Source organism: Lupinus angustifolius, chromosome LG17 (assembly GCF_001865875.1).
Source record: "Lupinus angustifolius cultivar Tanjil chromosome LG17, LupAngTanjil_v1.0, whole genome shotgun sequence".
In the NCBI taxonomy this organism is placed as follows: domain Eukaryota; kingdom Viridiplantae; phylum Streptophyta; class Magnoliopsida; order Fabales; family Fabaceae; genus Lupinus; species Lupinus angustifolius.
The window spans coordinates 1,094,042-1,115,483 of record NC_032025.1 but is presented as its reverse complement, the minus strand read 5'-3'; the positions used below and the strand labels follow the sequence as shown (position 1 = coordinate 1,115,483).

General features: G+C 35.3%; 2 protein-coding genes across 3 annotated transcripts; both read left to right on the top strand.

The window, feature by feature from the left end:
- Positions 1,338-9,462, top strand: LOC109331207 (DNA-directed RNA polymerase II subunit 1). Of its 2 annotated transcripts, none has more exons than XM_019565568.1 (15): positions 1,338-1,577; positions 1,665-1,928; positions 2,145-2,444; positions 2,549-2,707; positions 2,875-3,036; positions 3,117-3,337; positions 3,418-3,559; positions 3,645-3,980; positions 4,080-4,366; positions 4,548-4,806; positions 4,896-7,936; positions 8,238-8,309; positions 8,395-8,448; positions 8,549-8,647; positions 9,087-9,462. In XM_019565568.1, the coding sequence occupies exons 1-15, from the start codon at positions 1,494-1,496 to the stop codon at positions 9,088-9,090; spliced, it is 5,484 nt and encodes a 1,827-aa protein (XP_019421113.1). In that variant the 5' UTR covers positions 1,338-1,493; the 3' UTR covers positions 9,091-9,462. The 2 variants fall into 2 exon arrangements, with proteins under 2 accessions (XP_019421113.1, XP_019421112.1); XM_019565567.1 differs by having other exon boundaries at positions 8,549-8,652; positions 9,111-9,462.
- Positions 13,234-20,606, top strand: LOC109331721 (phospholipase D delta-like). Its single transcript, XM_019566398.1, has 11 exons — positions 13,234-14,387; positions 14,845-14,961; positions 15,448-15,642; positions 16,934-17,245; positions 17,375-17,443; positions 17,635-17,782; positions 18,179-18,327; positions 18,715-18,867; positions 19,206-19,406; positions 19,832-20,161; positions 20,325-20,606. Exons 1-10 carry the CDS (start codon positions 13,446-13,448, stop codon positions 20,126-20,128), a joined length of 2,583 nt encoding a protein of 860 aa, XP_019421943.1. The 5' UTR covers positions 13,234-13,445; the 3' UTR covers positions 20,129-20,161; positions 20,325-20,606.

Sequence of the window (21,442 nt, the reverse complement as noted above, 5' to 3'; positions counted from 1 at the left end):
TCAAGCATGTACCAATGTCCTTTGATATGTATTATTATTTTATAATTAGTTGAAAAAATATATTTTAATTAAAAAATAAAAAATTAACTATTTTACTGATCAATAACAACTAATAGCACATATAATAGTTATGAGACTACATATTTGCACCCTTAAATTTTGACGCTTTAAACGTAAGATGTTATATAAGTGATCCAAACTAGGGAGCACAAAACATTTGTTAATTATTGCATAGAGTGTTTAACAGCTATAAATTGTTTGCAATAATCTAATGTGCATAATAACATAAATAATGATAACCTTGAAATTCTTCTACTCATATCTCAAAGAAGCACTAACTATAGCACGTTATACACCACAACTATGAATGGCAAAAAGCATGCAATGAAAGAAACAACCCTAAGATTTCAATAAATAAAGAATATAAAACAACACCAATTATAAGAATATGAGATGCAAATGAGAAAAGAAAGTGGAACAATCCCAAAAACAAATCCAATTAAGCAGTGGCTAAGTTTTATGCATTTGAAAAACGAATGAGACTCTAGGGGATAAAACAGTTGTTACTTTTGCATCTAGTTTTAAAGGTAAAAGTTTTGATTCATTATATTTAAAAGTATCCAGGAGTTTATTTCTTCCCTGAGATATGAATTAAATGAGGGATCCATTAACTATTACGAGATTTATTGAAAGAATTGTACTTTTATCACTAAACTATACTCACTACAATACAATTATTGTATATAAATGCACCTTTTGTCGAAGAAGAGAATCAGACATAATGAAGAGTTAGACTCATAAACGTAATTAATTAAAAATAAGATAGAATAATTAATAATAAAAATTAATTAAGAATACTATAAATAGGAGGAAATAATTAGAATGTTGATTTGTTTTGTGAAGGGAAATATGAGAGCCCCAAAGAATATCTTCATATAGCAATTGACGATCATTAAAAAGCTTGTAAGAATTAGAATTACATTTTGAATCTTTGTCCCACAAAATGTGTTATTCTATGTGTTGTTAGAAAATCACTTAATTATTAAACTATGTGACTTATTGTAAGTTAATTTTTTCAATTTAACATTAATCTTTAAAATAATCATGTCTATAACATTATACATCAATGAGACATGGAAACATGATATATGCTTCAAATTCAATTCCAAAAAAATGAGTTTAAAAAATCTACTAAGTTTCACTTATACTGGATTATTCAACTGTGGCAACTAACACGTGCTGGTATAACGCGCCCTTTGTTGACGTTAGCATAGATGCGTACGATAAGAGCAACTTGACCTCTATAAATAGAGCCTTAGGGTATCTTCTCTCTGCTTAGATATATCGAATCCCAAAATCTCTCTCCTTGTATTAAAATTTGCAATACCATAACGACTGAATTTGACTTGAACCATAATACATAATAACACTACTTCTCTATATCAAAATTAAACTCAATTTCACTCTTTCTGAAACCCTAGAACTTCGTAGCCATGGATATCAGGTTCCCGTTCTCTCCAGCAGAGGTCGCCAAAGTCCGAATGGTTCAGTTCGGAATACTCAGCCCCGACGAAATTGTAATTTATTCTTACTTGATTTTACTTTGAAGCTTTGAAATTATGCAATTCTGTTAAGTAATTGTTTGGTTTGGTTTGGTTTTGCAGAGACAGATGTCTGTGGTGCAAATTGAGCATGGTGAAACTACGGAGAGGGGAAAGCCTAAGGTTGGAGGATTAAGTGATCCTCGACTTGGAACCATTGATAGGAAAATGAAGTGTGAGACTTGTACAGCAAATATGGCTGAGTGTCCGGGTCATTTTGGTCATTTGGAGCTTGCTAAACCTATGTTTCATATTGGCTTCTTGAAAACTGTTCTCGCTATAATGCGTTGCGTTTGCTTCAATTGCTCAAAAATTCTTGCGGATGAGGTACTAGAACTTCGGTTTTGTTGATTGTTGTCTAGTTTTTAAGTTTACGAAAATGAAATATGTAGGGCTGGCCAGTTTACGAGGCTCTCAATTAGTAGGGTTTGGGATGGTAGATGTATATGGTATTTGAACATGTGACCTCGTGGTCACTTAGCAACAACCTTACCGTGACCATCCAATATGTTGCGTTTTAATTTGGTTGTTTATTTTATGCAGAATGATCATAAGTTTAAACAAGCTTTGAGGATTAGGAATCCAAAAAATAGGCTTAGGAAAATTTTGGATGCTTGCAAAAACAAAAGCAAGTGTGAAGGTGGTGATGATATTGACATTGCTGCTCAAGACTATGAGGAATCGGTTAAAAAGAGTCGTGGTGGCTGTGGTGCTCAGCAACCAAAGATTACTATTGATGGGATGAAAATGATTGCGGAGTACAAAGCTCAAAGAAAGAAAGCTGATGACCAGGAACAACTTCCTGAACCAGTAGAAAGGAAACAGACTCTTTCTGCAGAAAGGGTAACTGGTTGATCTAAAATTGGAGTTCACACCTAATTACCTATTCTTCTATGTTAATTGTTGCAGAGACTTATGTAGTTGGCGACTTGTTAAAACTGTTGTAGGTTCTTGGTGTGTTGAAAAGGATAAGTGACGAGGACTGTCAACTGTTAGGCTTAAATCCTAAGTATGCCCGCCCTGATTGGATGATTTTACAAGTTCTTCCGATTCCTCCGCCACCTGTGAGACCTTCAGTAATGATGGACACATCCTCCAGGAGTGAGGCGAGTTTTTTCCTTACACTGTTTCATGTAGTTATTACACGTTTTGCAAGTTCTTTTTATTTAATTATATTTTGCTATTGATTGTGATGATTGATAACATTAGTGGAACAATTTTAATCTTATTTTCTGTTAATTTAATACTGACTTGTTGTTTCTGTTGCGTGTAGGATGATTTAACTCATCAGTTGGCCATGATCATCAGGCACAATGAGAATCTTAAGAGACAGGAGAGGAACGGATCACCTGCACATATTATTTCAGAGTTTGCTCAGTTGTTGCAGTTTCATATAGCCACATACTTCGACAATGAGTTGCCTGGATTGCCGAGGGTATTATTGTCTTTACAAACTTGCTTGATGCTGATACATGCCACACTTCTTTTAACCTTCATTGGTATTATTTTTCTCAGGCTACTCAAAGATCAGGAAGGCCTATCAAATCAATATGTAGCAGGCTTAAGGCAAAAGAAGGTAGAATTAGAGGTAATTTGATGGGGAAGAGAGTTGATTTCTCCGCACGAACAGTAATTACACCAGATCCAACCATCAACATCGATCAATTGGGAGTACCATGGAGTATTGCTTTGAATCTTACTTACCCCGAGACTGTGACTCCATATAACATTGAAAGGTTGTCATTTGGGCATGCTTTTTATGTTTCCTGTCTTTTAAATTCTCTATTATTAACAAATATTTTTACATAAAAAACAGGCTGAAGGAACTTGTTGAGTATGGACCCCATCCTCCACCTGGAAAAACTGGTGCCAAGTATATCATTCGTGATGATGGGCAAAGGCTTGATCTCAGATATTTAAAGAAAAGTAGCGATCACCATTTGGAGCTTGGGTACAAGGTATTCTTTAAGATAATAATAATTTTTTTATTTGTTTAGGCTTACTCTTAATTCGTTCTAATAGCTCTTAATGTTGTGGTTTTAGGTGGAGCGTCATTTGAATGATGGAGATTTTGTTCTATTCAATCGTCAGCCCAGTCTTCATAAAATGTCTATCATGGGGCATAGAATTAAAATCATGCCTTATTCTACTTTCCGTCTTAACTTGTCAGTTACTTCACCATATAATGCTGATTTTGACGGAGATGAAATGAATATGCATGTTCCTCAGTCATTTGAGACCAGAGCAGAGGTGTTGGAGCTGATGATGGTGCCTAAATGCATTGTGTCACCTCAAGCAAACAGGCCTGTAATGGGGATCGTCCAAGATTCACTGTTGGGATGTAGAAAAATTACCAAGAGAGATACCTTCATCACAAAGGTTATATTTAATGAATTCTTCTCTTGTTGCAGTTTACTTCAGTGTCATGGTTCTTGTATAAGCTGTTTGGATCTGACAAAGGCTATATTTGTTTTTCAGGATGTTTTTATGAACATTTTGATGTGGTGGGAAGATTTTGACGGGAAAGTTCCTACTCCTGCAATATTAAAACCAGAGCCTTTGTGGACTGGGAAACAAGTTTTCAATCTCATCATTCCTAAAGCAATAAATCTTATTCGATATTCTAGCTGGCACAATGAGAGTGAGAGGGGGCCCATAACCCCTGGGGATACCATGGTCAGAATTGAAAAAGGGGAACTACTTACTGGAACTCTTTGCAAAAAGACACTTGGAGCATCTGCTGGAAGTCTGATTCATGTGATTTGGTATGCAGCTCCATTATATAATAATTATAGAAAGATTTATACCCAACTTAGTTAGATCATATTATTGTAAATTTACCTTTACAATCACTTCAAAAGAAGGGAGTTTTTCTTTTGTGGATTTGGAATCTGTTACAGTTCCTTCCTTATTCACCCACACCAATGATTGTCTGCTTGAATGCAGGGAAGAGGTTGGCCCTGATGCAGCTCGTAAATTTCTTGGTCATACTCAGTGGCTTGTAAACTACTGGCTTTTGCAGCAAGCATTTAGCATTGGTATTGGTGATACAATTGCTGATGCGTCGACTATGGAGGTTATTAACCAGACTATTTCGCAAGCGAAGGAAAAAGTGAAACAGCTCATCAGGGAAGCTCAAGAAAAGAAATTGGAGGCTGAACCTGGCCGGACAATGATGGATTCATTTGAAAATAGAGTGAACCAGGTGCTTACATTAAGTTGCTTGTCACATTGCTATATTTAATTAATTTTGCTTTTGGCTGAATTTGGTGTGTCTTCATTTGATAATTTCAGACACTAAATAGAGCTCGTGATGATGCTGGAAATAGTGCACAGAAAAGTTTATCTGAGAGCAATAATCTAAAAGCAATGGTTACAGCCGGTTCCAAAGGAAGTTTTATCAACATATCTCAAATGACAGCTTGTGTGGGCCAACAAAATGTGGAGGGTAAGCGAATTCCATACGGGTTCATAGACCGGACATTGCCTCACTTTACAAAAGATGATTATGGGCCTGAAAGTCGTGGCTTTGTGGAGAACTCGTATCTCCGTGGACTGACCCCTCAGGAGTTCTTTTTCCATGCCATGGGTGGTAGGGAAGGTCTTATTGATACTGCAGTGAAGACTTCTGAAACTGGGTACATTCAGAGGCGACTTGTGAAGGCTATGGAAGATATCATGTGTAAATATGATGGGACAGTTAGGAACTCTTTGGGAGATGTTATACAATTTCTATATGGAGAGGATGGAATGGATGCAGTTTGGATTGAAACCCAGAAGCTAGATTCCCTAAAAATGAAAAAAGTAGAATTTGATAGGGTTTTTAAGTATGAGTTTGATGATGAAAACTGGAAGCCTAGTTACATGCTTGAAGAGCCTGTAGAAGACTTGAAAACCATCAGAGAGTTTCGCAGTGTGTTTGAGGCTGAATTTCAAAAGCTTGAAGCTGACAGATTTCAACTTGCAACTGAGATAGCCACTACTGGTGAGAGTTCACTGCCACTACCGGTTAACCTTAAGAGGCTTATCTGGAATGCTCAGAAGACTTTTAAGGTTGACTTCCGAAGGCCTTCGGATATGCATCCTATGGAAATTGTGGAAGCTATTGATAAGCTCCAGGAGAGACTTAAGGTTGTTCCTGGTGATGATGCTTTGAGTCAAGAAGCTCAGAAGAATGCCACTCTCCTGTTCAATATTTTGCTTCGCAGCACTTTTGCCAGTAAAAGGGTCTTGGAGGAATACAGGCTTTCCCGTGAGGCATTTCAGTGGGTAGTGGGTGAAATAGAATCAAGGTTCCTGCAGTCACAAGTAGCCTCTGGGGAGATGATCGGTTGTGTAGCAGCTCAATCAATTGGTGAGCCTGCCACCCAGATGACTCTCAACACTTTCCATTATGCTGGTGTCAGTGCTAAGAATGTTACACTTGGTGTTCCAAGGTTACGAGAAATCATTAATGTGGCGAAGAGGATCAAAACACCTTCTCTGTCTGTGTTCTTGAGACCGGAGGTTGGTAAGACGAAGGAGAGGGCCAAGATTGTGCAGTGTGCTTTAGAATATACCACCCTTAGGAGTGTGACTCAGGCTACAGAGGTGTGGTATGATCCTGACCCAATGAGTACAATAATTGAAGAGGATGTTGATTTTGTGAATTCCTACTATGAAATGCCGGATGAAGAAGTTGCACTTGAAAAAATCTCACCTTGGTTGCTTCGCATAGAACTGAATCGTGAAATGATGGTGGATAAGAAGTTGAGTATGGCTGACATTGCTGAGAAGATTAACCTTGAATTTGATGATGATTTGACCTGCATATTTAATGATGACAATGCTGAAAAACTCATTCTTCGTATCCGTATTATGAATGATGAAGCCCCCAAGGGAGAGGTTCAGGATGAATCTGCTGAAGATGATGTTTTCTTAAAGAAAATAGAAAGCAACATGCTGACTGAAATGACCTTGAGAGGTATCCCAGACATCAACAAAGTTTTTATAAAGAATACTAAAGTTCAGAAATTCGATAAGAATGAAGGTTTTAAGCCTCATGAAGAGTGGATGCTTGATACTGAAGGTGTCAACCTTTTAGCTGTAATGTGCCATGAAGATGTTGATGCAACCAGGTCCACAAGCAACCATTTGATTGAAGTTATTGAAGTTCTTGGTATTGAGGCAGTCCGTCGGGCTCTTCTGGATGAATTACGTGTTGTCATTTCCTTTGATGGTTCTTATGTCAATTATAGGCATCTGGCTATTCTCTGTGATACCATGACTTACCGGGGTCATTTGATGGCAATTACACGTCATGGTATCAACAGGAATGATACTGGACCAATGATGAGATGCTCATTTGAAGAGACAGTTGATATTCTCCTTGATGCTGCAGTTTATGCTGAGACTGATTACTTGAGGGGTGTCACTGAAAATATTATGCTGGGGCAGCTTGCCCCCATTGGCACTGGAGAATGTGCCCTGTACCTGAATGATGATATGCTGAAGAATGCTATTGAGCTCCAGCTACCCAGTTACATGGATGGTCTTGATTTTGGGATGACGCCTGCTCGATCACCTATTTCTGGAACTCCTTATCATGAAGGATTGATGTCTCCAAGTTATTTGTTGAGCCCAAATCTACGGCTGTCACCTACTACAGATGCCCAGTTTTCTCCTTATGTTGGTGGGATGGCATTTTCGCCTGCTTCATCACCCGGTTATAGCCCTTCATCACCCGGTTACAGCCCTTCATCACCCGGTTACAGCCCTACATCACCTGGATACAGCCCTACATCACCTGGATACAGCCCCACATCACCTGGGTACAGCCCGACCTCTCCGACTTACAGCCCTAGCTCTCCAGGGTATAGTCCCACAAGTCCAGCTTATTCACCTACATCCCCTAGCTACAGCCCCACATCCCCTAGCTACAGCCCCACATCGCCAAGCTACAGTCCAACATCCCCAAGCTACAGCCCCACATCACCCAGCTACAGCCCCACATCACCCAGCTACAGCCCCACATCCCCAGCATACAGCCCCACATCTCCTTCATACAGCCCTACATCGCCTTCATACAGCCCTACATCGCCTTCATACAGCCCTACATCGCCATCATACAGCCCTACATCGCCATCATACAGCCCTACATCGCCTTCTTATAGCCCGACGTCACCTGCATACTCTCCTACTTCACCTGGCTATAGCCCTACCTCTCCTAGCTATAGCCCTACTTCACCTAGCTACAACCAACAGTCAGCAAAGTATAGTCCTTCACTGGCATATTCACCAGGCAGCCCAAGATTGTCTCCATCAAGTCCATATAGTCCCACATCTCCTAACTACAGGTGAGCCCTTCCGTGAATTTTTTAAATATTTATTTTCAGTACTGAACTTGCAAGGGATGGAATGATATGCACCCTTCTCAATCTCATTCCCTTCAGCTTCCAGTCAACTAATTGACTAATTGGGTTTGTTGAGTAACCTCAATTACTTTCTACAATAGGAGTTATTTTCATCAGGATATTTCAAATTGTTCAATGATTAGCTTGTTGGGTAGCTGAATATAGTTAGTGTATTTGTTTATCAATTGCACATTTATTTGTGATAACTCTTCACTCCAAGTACATATAACTTAATTCTTTCCAGCCCGACATCTCCATCATACTCACCAACGTCTCCATCTTATTCACCATCAAGCCCAACATATAGTCCCAGCAGGTAAGTCAACTAACTTCATTTTATGTTGTTAAATTTCAAGAGTTTATACTTAATGTGACTGTTTTTTTCTTTTTAATTTCTCTAGCCCGTATAATTCTGGTGTAAGCCCGGACTACAGCCCAAGTTCACCAAATTTTAGGTATGCATATATACGTGTTATTCTTTTACTGCTAAATTTTATTGAAGGCATATATCTACCATGGTTTGTTTATGCTATTTTTATTTTTTATCATTTGCAGTCCAAGTACAGGATACTCACCAAGTCAACCTGGCTACTCCCCATCGTCAACCAGCCAGTACACTCCACAGACCAGTGACAAGGATGTTAAGGGTGCTCAATGAGGTAAACTGAAAGTTTTACTACTGCGAAGATTTGACTTTAAGTTTTTTATCTCACCAAATGGAATATTCAACAGTTTTGATGATTCTGAACTTTTTCACTAGAACTTGATTATCAAAACCTCTTGGTTCTCTTTCTTATCTTCTTCTCCATTACTTTGAATTTGTAAAAAGGATCTATTTGGTGCTAACACATTTAGGAAGATTTTGTAAATGATATCCATTAATTGGAAGAGTCAACAGAGCATTTCCTTGATTTCGAATTAAGTCTGAAATTCTTGATTTGTTGCTAGTAATTGGAGATATTGGACTTTACAAAGTTCTTGATATGGCTGTAAACTAGTGAATTTTCTCTCCTCCCTCTTTGGCCTTGGAAAAAGTTAACTGTTTTTGCTTATGGCATGTAAAGCTTATTTTTAATTTATCTTTGGAAAATATCTGAAGACTGATGTGAATGTTCAGGACAACTTGAGTCAACAGTGGATACTGGAGAAGATGCTGGGATAAGAGATTGAATTGTTGGAATGTCATAGTTTGCATTGTTGTTGTTGTATCATATTTTCATATTACCTATGTTTTGGGACACCCCTGTAGACAATAACGTCTGAGCAGTTTGTAGTCTATGATTTACAAATTCTGCTTCGTTACTTGTACTATTGTTACAATACTTTGTGTGTAAAAATCTAGAGGATGATCTTTGTGGTAACAAAAAAAATAGTGTAGAGGATGATCGCTGTAAAATATTTCCTTGTAACAAATTTGTTGTGCGGACTTAGAACAAATACAAATACTGCTGTTTGTGCTCAATCTTCAATATGTTACCCTTCTCGAAATGATCTAGTGCGTTTTTATGTAAGATTATTTCAAAGGATTTTTAATTTGTTCATCATGGCTAGGAGTAAATCTTTTCCCTGCTCCTTTATTTATTAATGTTCATTCCCTCACATTGTAATTAAGCATTACATTTCAACATAATCCTATTTTTAAATTTTTATCTTACATATGCACATAGTTTGAAACAAAACACATATTAAAGGATGAAAGGAAAATTTAATTTGCTTTGAAGTATTGATGCAATGTAATGGCGTGTCTTAATGTGTTTGGGTTAATTGGTACAATGTTATATAGTGTGTCTTCAAGTTCTAGGGTTAAAGTTCTTGTAAAACAAGTTTCATCTAATAGTGGGAGAAAACAATTTTAGTCTATTTTCATGTTAGGTGGATTTTGTGTTCCCCTCAAAAGTAGAAAATTCTGCTTGGGATTTCCTAGGGAAGTGATGGGGAGTCAAGAAAGTGGGAAAGATTTTGTGTTGGTCTCTTGGAAGAGAAGGCATTCAGGCAACAACCACAATGAAAAGCCCCATTGTTGGTAAGATTAGACATTTGCAAGTTGAGGTAGAGGATCATGGGATCAGTGTGATTTTGATGTTGCACTTGCAGAAAGGTGAATGTAACTTTCATGGTACCATTTATAGAAAAGAGGGTAAGGGTATGGTTTAGAATGGGTCATAATTTTCCAATTTTATCTCATGTCTCCTATATTACTAGGTGAGAGATATTATTATTAATTTTATCTCATGGTTTAGAATGGGTTAGTTCCTTATTATTAATTTATTACTAGGTGAGAGATATTCTTGATAATATAAAAAAATACATCATATCGAGTTTTTTTATTTTATTTTATAATGATTTTCTAAAGTTTATGTATAGCCATTGTGTCAAAAGTTCTCATGTCATTGTGCAAATTGCGATTTGTTTTTATTGGGTATAACTGTATAAGTAATAAATAGGTTCGATAGTCAAACTACACATTTTCTATTTATTTACATTCAAACTTCTTCATCGTGGTATAGACACGTGGGGCCAATACAGCCCAACTATCTTTATCTCCATCCGTTCTCACCACACCTACAACGTGGATAAGGATGTGGTCCATTATATATTGTGCACAAGTGTTATAAAAATCGGTTTGTGCCGGCCAGTTCAACCAGTGAACCGGATTCAATATTGGCACAGTACAATAATTATATCAATCATGTGATCATACATGTTTGTGTATAAATTTTTGCATTGTCAACTCATAAATATTATATTTTTTCAGAAAACACTCCAAATTAAGAAATCAACTTTTTAAAAAGTGAAATTTTTACTTTTTTTTAATCATTTCACCGTACAAAAGCGTTATTATTCATATTTTACGTCAACAAAAGGTCCCATTGATCACCAATTGGTGGTCTTGTCCCGTGTACAACGTTTGCAGGTCGACGTCAAATTCAATACATTTGTCCAAATTAGAAACTAATTATAAATTGGATCAACTTCTAACCTAAAACACACATCAAAGTTGGTCCAACCACATATTATAATATTATATATGATTATTTATAATATGTAATTATGTATTGATGAATAATTATATAATTATCCTAATGTAATGTATCTATATATTTTTAGATTAAAATATTATAATAGTGTATGTTGCTATTTTTATTTAATATCTAGTTCATTTCTTAAGTTATTTTATCATAGATTAATAGGATTTAATGTGGTTAGGCATAATTTTAAGGTCCAAAGCTTATAACTCATTATACAAATCAAAACAAACTCGATTATGAGTCACATAATAAGTGATGCATGTGCACATCTATATCTATACTTCTATATTTATACTATATATAAAGCCAAAACATGGTGTAACTACCACCATGACATAATTTATATATTCATATTTTGTCCTTCAAAAATTTAATTTTAAAAAATCATATAATTCTATATAACCACCTCAAATATATTAACTATAAGTTGCATATCTATATATTTACTACTTAATAAAGGAAAAATCTAACATAACTTTCATGAAGTTATTTTGGGTTTTCCTATTTCATATTTTATAACTTCTAATTTTATTGTATAAGTTATACTTTCATCTTTATATATACTTATAATACTAAATATTTATTTCATATTTTATAATTTCTAATTTTATTTTATAACTTCTAATTTCATCTTTATAACTTCTAATTTCATCTTTATAACTTCTAATTTCATATTTATATATTCTTATATTAATACACATTATAAACAATAGGAAAGCGGGTTGACAGGTGTAATTTCCACCATGGTGTAATTTCTATTTCCTAATTTGCCATTCACATTATTTAATTTTTACAAAAAGACCATATAATCATAAATAAACATCACAAACACATTAATTAACTATATCTTTCACATTAAATTGAACATTATCATAAATACATAAAATTTATAACAAATACATTATAATTCTAAAAATAAAATATATAAAAATTGAATACGTAGTACCATGTAATATTGACCGGCAGACACGAAGTGTCTGTACACACTAGTTATGTATAAAGCCAAAACTTGAAATAATTATCACCATTATTTATTTTCTTATTTTTCCCTTAATATTTTTTACTTCTAAAGTAAAATCATATAATCCTAAATAACTATAATTAATATATACCACTTTAACTTATATACTATAATAAATATGAAAATTATAACATAAAGTAAATCCAATAAAAAACATTCTAATTCTCTAAAATAAAAATAAAAATTTAATATTTAATATCGTAAAATAAGAATGTGGGTCGACAGATACGAAATGTCTGCCGACATGCTAGTACTATATAAAGCCAAAACATGGTGTAACTAACACCATGATATAATTTCCACTTCCTCTTTTGCCTTTATCATTATTTAATTTTTACATAAAAACATATAATCCTAAATAATCACCACCAACACATTAATTAACTACATCTCTTCATATTATCATAAATACAAAAAAAATAATATAAAGTACACATGACACAACAAATACATCATAATTCTAAAAATAAAATATACAAAAATTGAATATATAGTATCATACAATATCGAAAGACAGATACAAAATGCATGTACACTAGTATATATAATTTTGATAATTCTTAATATATAATCTACTAGAATATGCATCACTACCAAACTACTATTAAAATTATGGTAAAATAACATATGCACCACAAGTTGTAAGGATTTTTATATAATATTATTATATTATTTATGATTTATATTTAATTATTAGTAATATTTATTATGTTGTATATAAATCTATATATTAAAAATTACTAATAAAACTATTGGCATAATTTCTTAAGAAATATCAAACATGTTGTCCAAATTTATTAGAAAACTGAGAATCGAATCCCCACGTGCATGTCCATATCAAATCCCACCACTGTCCAAATTTCACAGTAATCTAAAACAGAAAAATTAATATAAAAATGCACCAGATCCTGTGAAAGCGCCCAAGTCCAACTCAATCACATATTCCGTGTCATAACGAGTGTCATTTCATGTACTATAAGTTATAAATAATGCTTAGAAAATTTTTTAAAAATTAAATTTTAATTTAAATATTTTTTCAACCAATCACAAAATTATGAGTAGCACAAGAAGTAAAAGTAATTTTGATGGCTCCAAAAGTAAGATAATTTTAATCATAATATCCAAACTTACTTACAAAACAGTTAATGAATTGAAAACTGAGATTTGTAAATAGTAACCCAACCAATAAGCAACAACACGCACTCTGCAACAAAACACAAGAGGAACAGAATAAGCAAAGAAAAGCCAAAACCAAAACCAGACAGAAGAAACACTAACCAACCCCTTCTGATTTCAGTGCCTCTCTTTTTTGGGAAAGCAATTTATTAAAAATCGCTTTTTTCATTGTCTCTCCTTCATATCATTAATAATCTAATTTTACACTTGTCACACCCTTCCCACAATGACGGAGACTAACGGTAACGGTTTCATTTACCTCCACGGCGATCTTCACCTTCAAATCATCGAAGCTCGCCGGTTGCCGAACATGGACCTCATGTCGGAGCGTTTCCGTCGCTGCATCACCGCATGTGACACTATTAATATCCCCTCCTCCTCTGACTCCGCCTCCAAACACGACGGCGCCGATAGCCGTTCCCATCGCCATCGTCGGAAAATCATCACAAGCGACCCTTACGTCGCCGTCACGGTGCCACAGGCCACCGTGGCGCGCACGCGCGTGATAAAGAACGCGCAAAACCCTCGCTGGGACGAGACCTTCAACATTCCCTTAGCACACCCCGTAGAGTTTCTCGAGTTCCGCGTCAAAGACGACGACGTTTTCGGCGCACAGTCTATCGGAGCGGTTAAGATCCCGGCGAAGGATATCGCCTCCGGCAAGTTGATCTCCGGCTGGTTCCCGCTTCTCGGAGGGAACGATAAGCCTCCGAAGCCTGACACTGCAATTCGGATCGAAATGCAGTTCACAGCAGTTTCAGAAAATCCGTTGTACCATAACGGCATTGCGGCGGATCCGGAGCACCGGGGCGTGAGGCACACGTACTTTCCGGTGAGGAAGGGAAGCTCGGTGAGGCTTTATCAAGACGCGCAATGCTCCGATGGAATGTTAGAAGAGATTAAGCTTGAGAATGGGAATGTTTATAAGCAAGGGAAGTGTTGGGAAGATATATGTTATGCTATAAGTGAGGCTCATCATATGGTGTATCTTGTGGGTTGGTCAATTTACCATAAGATAAAGCTTGTTAGAGAACCAACTAGGCCTTTGCCAAGAGGTGGAGATTTAACACTTGGTGAATTGCTGAAGTATAAGTCTGAAGAAGGGGTTAGAGTTTTGTTGTTGGTTTGGGATGATAAGACTTCACATGACAAGTTATTCTTCAAATCTGTGAGTATCACTACGGGAACACATCTATTGTCCCACAGTGAGTGTTACTCCATGTGTCATGACCTTGTCGGTGGTTGAAAAATATATATTTATATTAAAATTTTATTTTTAAGTATTCTTCTGACCAATCACAATGTTATGGCATACGGAGTGACACTCATTGTGGGACAGCAGATATGGATCCTATCACTACTCTCTTTGGATTCAAATAAATGATATTTCTATATATATACACGCTTAGATATGTGTCAATTAATATGGATAAAGTTTTCTTATTATAGCTGGTTTCACCTTACTTTCTATCAAATGTCTCTGCCACATATCACTGCTGAGAATAAATGTGTACACATTTAATATGTAGATACCTTTATACAGTAGAAATTCAGCATTTTTTGGGTGCTTGATGAAATGTAGTTTTGAGTTACTACTATTGTTCTGACTGAGGTTTTTGATGCAGACTGGAGTAATGCAGACTCATGATGAGGAAACAAAGAAGTTTTTTAAACATTCTTCTGTTATGTGTGTTCTAGCTCCTCGGTACGCTAGCAGCAAGTTGAGCTTCTTGAAGCAACAGGCAAGTTTTGGTATCAACTATCAACATTAAGTAATCTAGTTTTGTTTGCTTTTTGACTAGCTGTAGTTGATGACTTGATCATGTCCCCATGTAGTCATAATATAGTGAGTCCTAGTTGCCTTATATTTCTTGCCTGGTTCCCTTATGATTTAGTATTTTATAGTTCCCTAGACTTGATACATCCTCCCTCCTGTATAATGTCAGGATATAGGATTCTTTGTGAGCTAATTTTCAGTAGAGTCAAATTTGAAATGCCCTGTATTTTGTGGCCTATGCTCTAAATCGTGTGTATGTCTTTTTTTGTATATGCAAAATGGGTTATGGGCAATGTACCTTTTTCCTGTATAGTTAACAGACACATTTCCATTTGTTCTGATTTTGATATCCACTTCTCTGCTAGTAACAACATTATTCATCCTTATCAAATGGTCTCCTGTCCTTTGAGACACGATGTATTAAAATTGCTCGTGGTATGGAATTATACAGGTTGTTGGAACTGTCTTCACACACCACCAAAAATGTGTTATTGTGGACACCCAGGCTTCTGGCAATAACCGAAAGATAACTGCTTTTATAGGAGGTCTTGATCTATGTGATGGTCGCTATGACACACCTGAGCATCGACTTTTTCGTGATCTTGACACTGTATTTTTGGGTGATTTCCACAATCCTACATTTCCTGTAAGTTATCAGCACAGTTGGACATATTAATTTGTAAAAGAGTTACATTTCTTTCTTATAAGCTTCTTTTCTAATGTAAGCTTGTTTGGGTAACTACCTTAGATTATAAAACGAGTTTTATTTTTAGAAAAAGAAGCATTTTCACAATGCTTCAAATAGGATGGGTTGTTTTTTTAACAGATTATAATCATAGATAAAATATAATCATAATCTAATTTCTCCAGCTCTACCAAACACAAGATCTTGGTTGAACCGCTATATTACTGGGTTGAAGGATTACACTATTTAAATTGTAAGAAGAGCAACTGTAGTGTTGACTCTATTCCAGGTTTTGGTGATAGGGATAAGGCTGGATACCAGTGTCTAACATTTGGCCACCAAGTTTATAGTGATTACTGAATCTGAATAGAATTTATATTTTGTAATTTTATCAAAATTGTCATGGTGAAACCCCTAAGTTGCATGATTGAATACTTGAATTGGGATGTTAGACTGTAAGAAAAGTTTGGAGACTCTGTTATTGATTGTTTGGTCACCAAGTATACTAAAGTTACTCGATAGAATTATATTTTGTAATATTATCCATAGTGTCTTCATAAAGCACTTTGGTATGGGATTGTACAAACTTCACCATTCTTGGGACTTGTTGCCACGACGTAAGACCTCTATCCAAATCCCCCCCTACCCCAACCACTGACTGCACTACCGGACTGTAAAGAAGTGTTTTACCAAAGATAGTCTTTCCTGTCTTGTGGTCACCAGGTGAGAGATGCCTCATGTTAGCCCTCTGGAGATCAGTTGGAAGCTGCCTTGGCTCTTGAATTGGCTTAGGTTACACATCTTCACATCATTATTCCAAGTTGGAATTTTGTTTATCGTAACATAATTCCGTGTCTACTTTCAGATGGTGTTTTGGGACAATGTTAATATCACATTTATTGGATTTGGTCATAGAATAGAGTATCAGGAAACCAATTGTAAATGTTAGCTCCATTTATGTAATAGCTTTTGTTATTTGGCCCCTTCTGATCTTGTTTGCATGATCAATCTAAAGATTGTTTGAGACTTACAGGGTTTTGTTGTCTTATCATTATTGTAAGATGGTATAGTTTGTACATTGCACATCTACAAAGTAGAGTGTGAAAGCTAGTTATGTTTAGCTATATTTATGTCATAATTAGTATGGTTTTGTTATAATATTGTTATACTTTTTAAAAATAAAATTAAAAATTGATATGTCATCTGGTTTATTGTGACTGCTCACCGCTCTTGTGTATGCTGTTTGTGATAGGCTGGAACAAAGGTTCCGAGGCAACCATGGCATGATTTGCACTGCAGAATAGATGGACCTGCTGCATATGATGTTCTTCTTAATTTTGAGCAGCGATGGAGAAAATCAACTAAGTGGAGAGAGATTGCATTTATTTTCAAAAAAGTTTCTCATTGGCATGATGATGCTTTAATAAGAATTGGACGCATCTCCTGGATATTAAGTCCTTCCGTTCCTACTCCCACCTCAAGGAATACTTATACTATTGTTCCAGAGGATGACCCTTTAGTATGGGTTTCTAGTGAAGATGATCCTGAAAACTGGCATGTTCAGGTTGGACAATGGAACAATAATATCTGAGTAAATATTACTTGCGCATCATTCTTTCTTGATTTTGGAGATGATTCATTTCATTATGTTGTTTGATTTCCAACTCTTATTGGGCTACATATGATTTTGCAGATCTTCCGCTCCATTGACTCAGGATCCCTGAAAGGATTTCCTAAAGTTGTTGATGTTGCTCGGTCCCAGGTTTATTAACTATTGTTTTGCTTTCCACTTCATCCTATTACATATGTGTGCGGAAAACTAAAAACATGTTGACTTAAGTAACCCTGTACTAATTGCTTGCAAATGAAACCTATATCTTGAATTTAAGATCTTCTGTACTGGATTGATTTAAATCATATTTGCAGTTTCTTATGACGTATTTCTGGATGCAGAATCTAATCTGTGCTAAAGATTTGGTCATAGACAAGAGCATTCAAACTGCATACATTCAAGCAATCAGATCTGCTCAGCATTTTATCTATATTGAAAACCAATACTTCATTGGATCATCATATGCATGGCCATCTTACAAAGATGCAGGTCAGGCTCAAAGTCTTACCTTTCAAAAGCAGGATAGTTGTCTATATTTTGTGAGTTGGTTTTTTCTGTTATGCAGAATTGGACATACTAGAAAGTTTGAATCCATTGAGTCATCTAAATTAGCACCATACCTACATTTCAAAGCATGGACCCTAGATCAAGAAGGAAGGGGTTGTTGGTATGGTGTGAATTAGGTCCAAATCTGAATATCGGATTACAAATTATGTTAATAAGGACATCCTTTGCTCTTGTAACTAATTGGCTTGTTGCTCCCTTAGTTCATAATTTTTTTACATTTTTCCTTCAAAAGAAAGAAAAAGTAAAAATTGTGATGCTCTACTTTACTGTGTTATTTTTTTGCTCATTGGCAAGCCATATGTTGTCATCCATGACCAGGGGCTGATAATCTCATTCCAATGGAATTGGCTTTGAAAATTGCTAGTAAAATCAAAGCGAAGGAGAGATTTGCTGTTTACATTGTTTTACCAATGTGGCCAGAAGGTGATCCAAAATCTGGGGCTATGCAAGAAATCCTCTTTTGGCAGGTATATGATTATCTGATGTATATAGTTTATGAACTTCTCCAATGATGGAAATTTACAGTATCTGCATAAATAATATATTTTTAATTGGACACCTGCTTAGGGGCGTTGGTGTTAGAGAAGTGTCATGTTGGACACCTCGGTAAAGAGGAGTGTTGGTGCTTCCAAACTCTTCTCACCAGTCCTAGTTTGTTGTCCACATCAGTTGTTGTATGCTATCAAAATCCAAACCTTGTGTAATTTTCATCAATGATTATCAAACTTATATTTTACTTTCTAAAGTGTACCCTCCACATCGGAATACCTTTATCCATGTCCAATGCCTCGATGATCAATAAAGCAATATGAGAAATGGTTATTTTAAGTAAGACCTATGTTATCTGTGTACAGAGCCAGACAATGCAGACCATGTATAATACAATTGCTAAAGAATTAAAATCAATGCAACTTACTGATGTGCACCCACAAGATTACCTCAACTTCTATTGCCTTGGTAATCGGGAAGAATTTAATGAAGAAAGCTCAAGCACAAATGGTTCACAGGTAATTTTTCTAAATAAATATCCATCTTGTCTATGCCTATGCCTTTAGCACAGCATAATAATTTTCTTTTAAGCTTACTTATGAATTAAGATGATGTCCATTAACATTTTAAACCATATATGCTTCGATTATAGTTCACTGATAAGTGTCAGCAATGATAGCATTTATCTCTTGCTAGTAATAACACAAATGATAATGAACTGTATCTGGTTCTGTTATTGTAAGCTTTCATTATCCAGTGCCCACTGTCAAAAGCTTTGATCGCTTTATTTCATCCATTTGGACACATTGTCAGCATCTACTTACTGACAAAAACTTGAATATAATTCTTTTGTCAGGTCTCTGGAGCATATAAATGTCGCCGATTTATGATTTATGTGCATGCGAAGGGGATGATAGTCGACGATGAGTATGTTATAGTGGGATCTGCTAATATAAACCAAAGATCTATGGCTGGCACCAAAGATACCGAGATAGCTATGGGTGCATATCAACCCCATTACACTTGGTCTGCGAAGAAAAGGCATCCATTTGGTCAGGTCTGTATTGCTCCGCAAGCTTTAATTCTTGCAGCAATTTTTCTGATTGGAAATCTCTTTTTTCAATCACAAATGACAAGATATTACAACCGGAGAACAATAATGAGCTGGAAATCACATATATCTCATTTCAAAGGACTATATTTCTTGTCTACTTATATAGGGTCATGCCGTAGTTCGATATATCTATAAAATATAGTCATTTGGGATGAGATACATGTAATTTTTTTCAGCTCATTAGTGCAGTTATCTCAAACTGAGTGTTTTTACTCCTCAACCATCTTTCTCTAATATCTTTATGTGTGGTGTCTGTTCAGAGAAAGTCGATTCCTGATTACATGATCGCTTAACACCGAACTTAGTATCACTTATACAGTTATATCCATGTTCTATTTATTAAAATTGTTGGTTTTTTCTTCCCACAGATTTATGGTTACAGAATGTCACTGTGGAGAGAGCATCTTGGCATGTTAGAAGAAACTTTTGAGGAACCAGAGAGATTGGAGTGTGTACGTAAAGTGAATGAAATTGCGGAAGATAATTGGAGAAGATACAGTTCTGAAGAATTTTCACTGCTGCAAGGACATATTCTTAAGTATCCTGTACAAGTAGATTCTGATGGCCAAATTAGCTCTTTACCTGATTGTGAAAATTTCCCAGATGCTGGTGGTAAGATACTGGGTGCTCAATCTCCAACAATTCCAGATATCCTAACAACATAATCTCTATAATTCAAGTTTATTGAGAAATGAGAATAAAATATCAATCTCATACCGCCAGTAAAAATATGACATTTGTACTATTTTGTTTAGTTTTAAAAATATATTTTTTAGGAAATGATTAAATATGACACATGTCATACTTTTATTGGCAGAAGGAGATAACTTATCTCCTTATACTTTTATTCTCCCGAGAAATATAGGACAAAAAAAGAAATTGGGTGTGTTTAGTTTTCTGTATTTAACATTGATTTGTTCAAATCACTAGTAAATCTCTCACACGGTAGGGACTTGTTTATATTTTGAAAGGATCACCAGTTCACATATTATGGCTGGTGTCCATTGTGTAGCGCCCTTTATTTGGTCACAGTTCTCTGCAATTCAATCTGTATTTGTAAAAAAAGGATTCTTTAAATCCTTTCATCTGTTTTGTGGGATATTTTTGAATCTATCATTTCTACTGATTTCTGATGCTTGTTGAGATTGGCATTTTCTCTAATCCTTTATGTAATCTTATACTTGGTTTACATTTTTATCAACTTCTCAAAGTCCTTACATCTATATATCTATAGTTATTTTATATAGATCACATGTATCTTCCATTTGATATAACTGTAATATTCACAATATATTGCTAGCTCTTCTACCATGTTTTTTCATATATATGCGAAATCCAAATTCTTGCTTGAGTGGTAAGTTACTTTCCATGAGGTTTTGATTAAGTCAAGTAAATATGTATATATATAAATAAATGAGGATAGCATATTGGTAGATAAGGTATAATTTGTCCTTAATGAGGGGATAGAAAACATAATGTTAAGTAAAGGTTTAATATCCTTTCAAGAGATGTAATTATGTTCGAGCTAGTAACATTTGTAAACTAAATTAGCGACTAATATGCAAAATTGTTTAAAAGACTGATCATCTTATAAATTAAATTTTTTTATATTGGAGACATATCATTGATTTAGTCTAAAATATATAATTTATTTTTAACAAAACTTACTTACCTATTTTAATATATAAAGATTCGGTAACTACTAAAAATACAATTTTGTTAACTTTTTTAATCGATGTCGCTTAATCAATAAGGTGTTGATCTAATGGTTTAAGGTTTTACTAAATTCCCAAGGTCAATGGTTCAATTCCTAAGTGACACTTGTTGAGAGGGATAACTATGAACCCGAAATGATTAGTTTATTACCTGAAAAGGTGTGAAATATCCTTGGTAATACAAAAAAGAATCGATGTAATAGAAATAGAGAAGGTTTACGTTGGGCCGGTATCTCTTCATTTCAAATTATTTGGTCCAGTCCA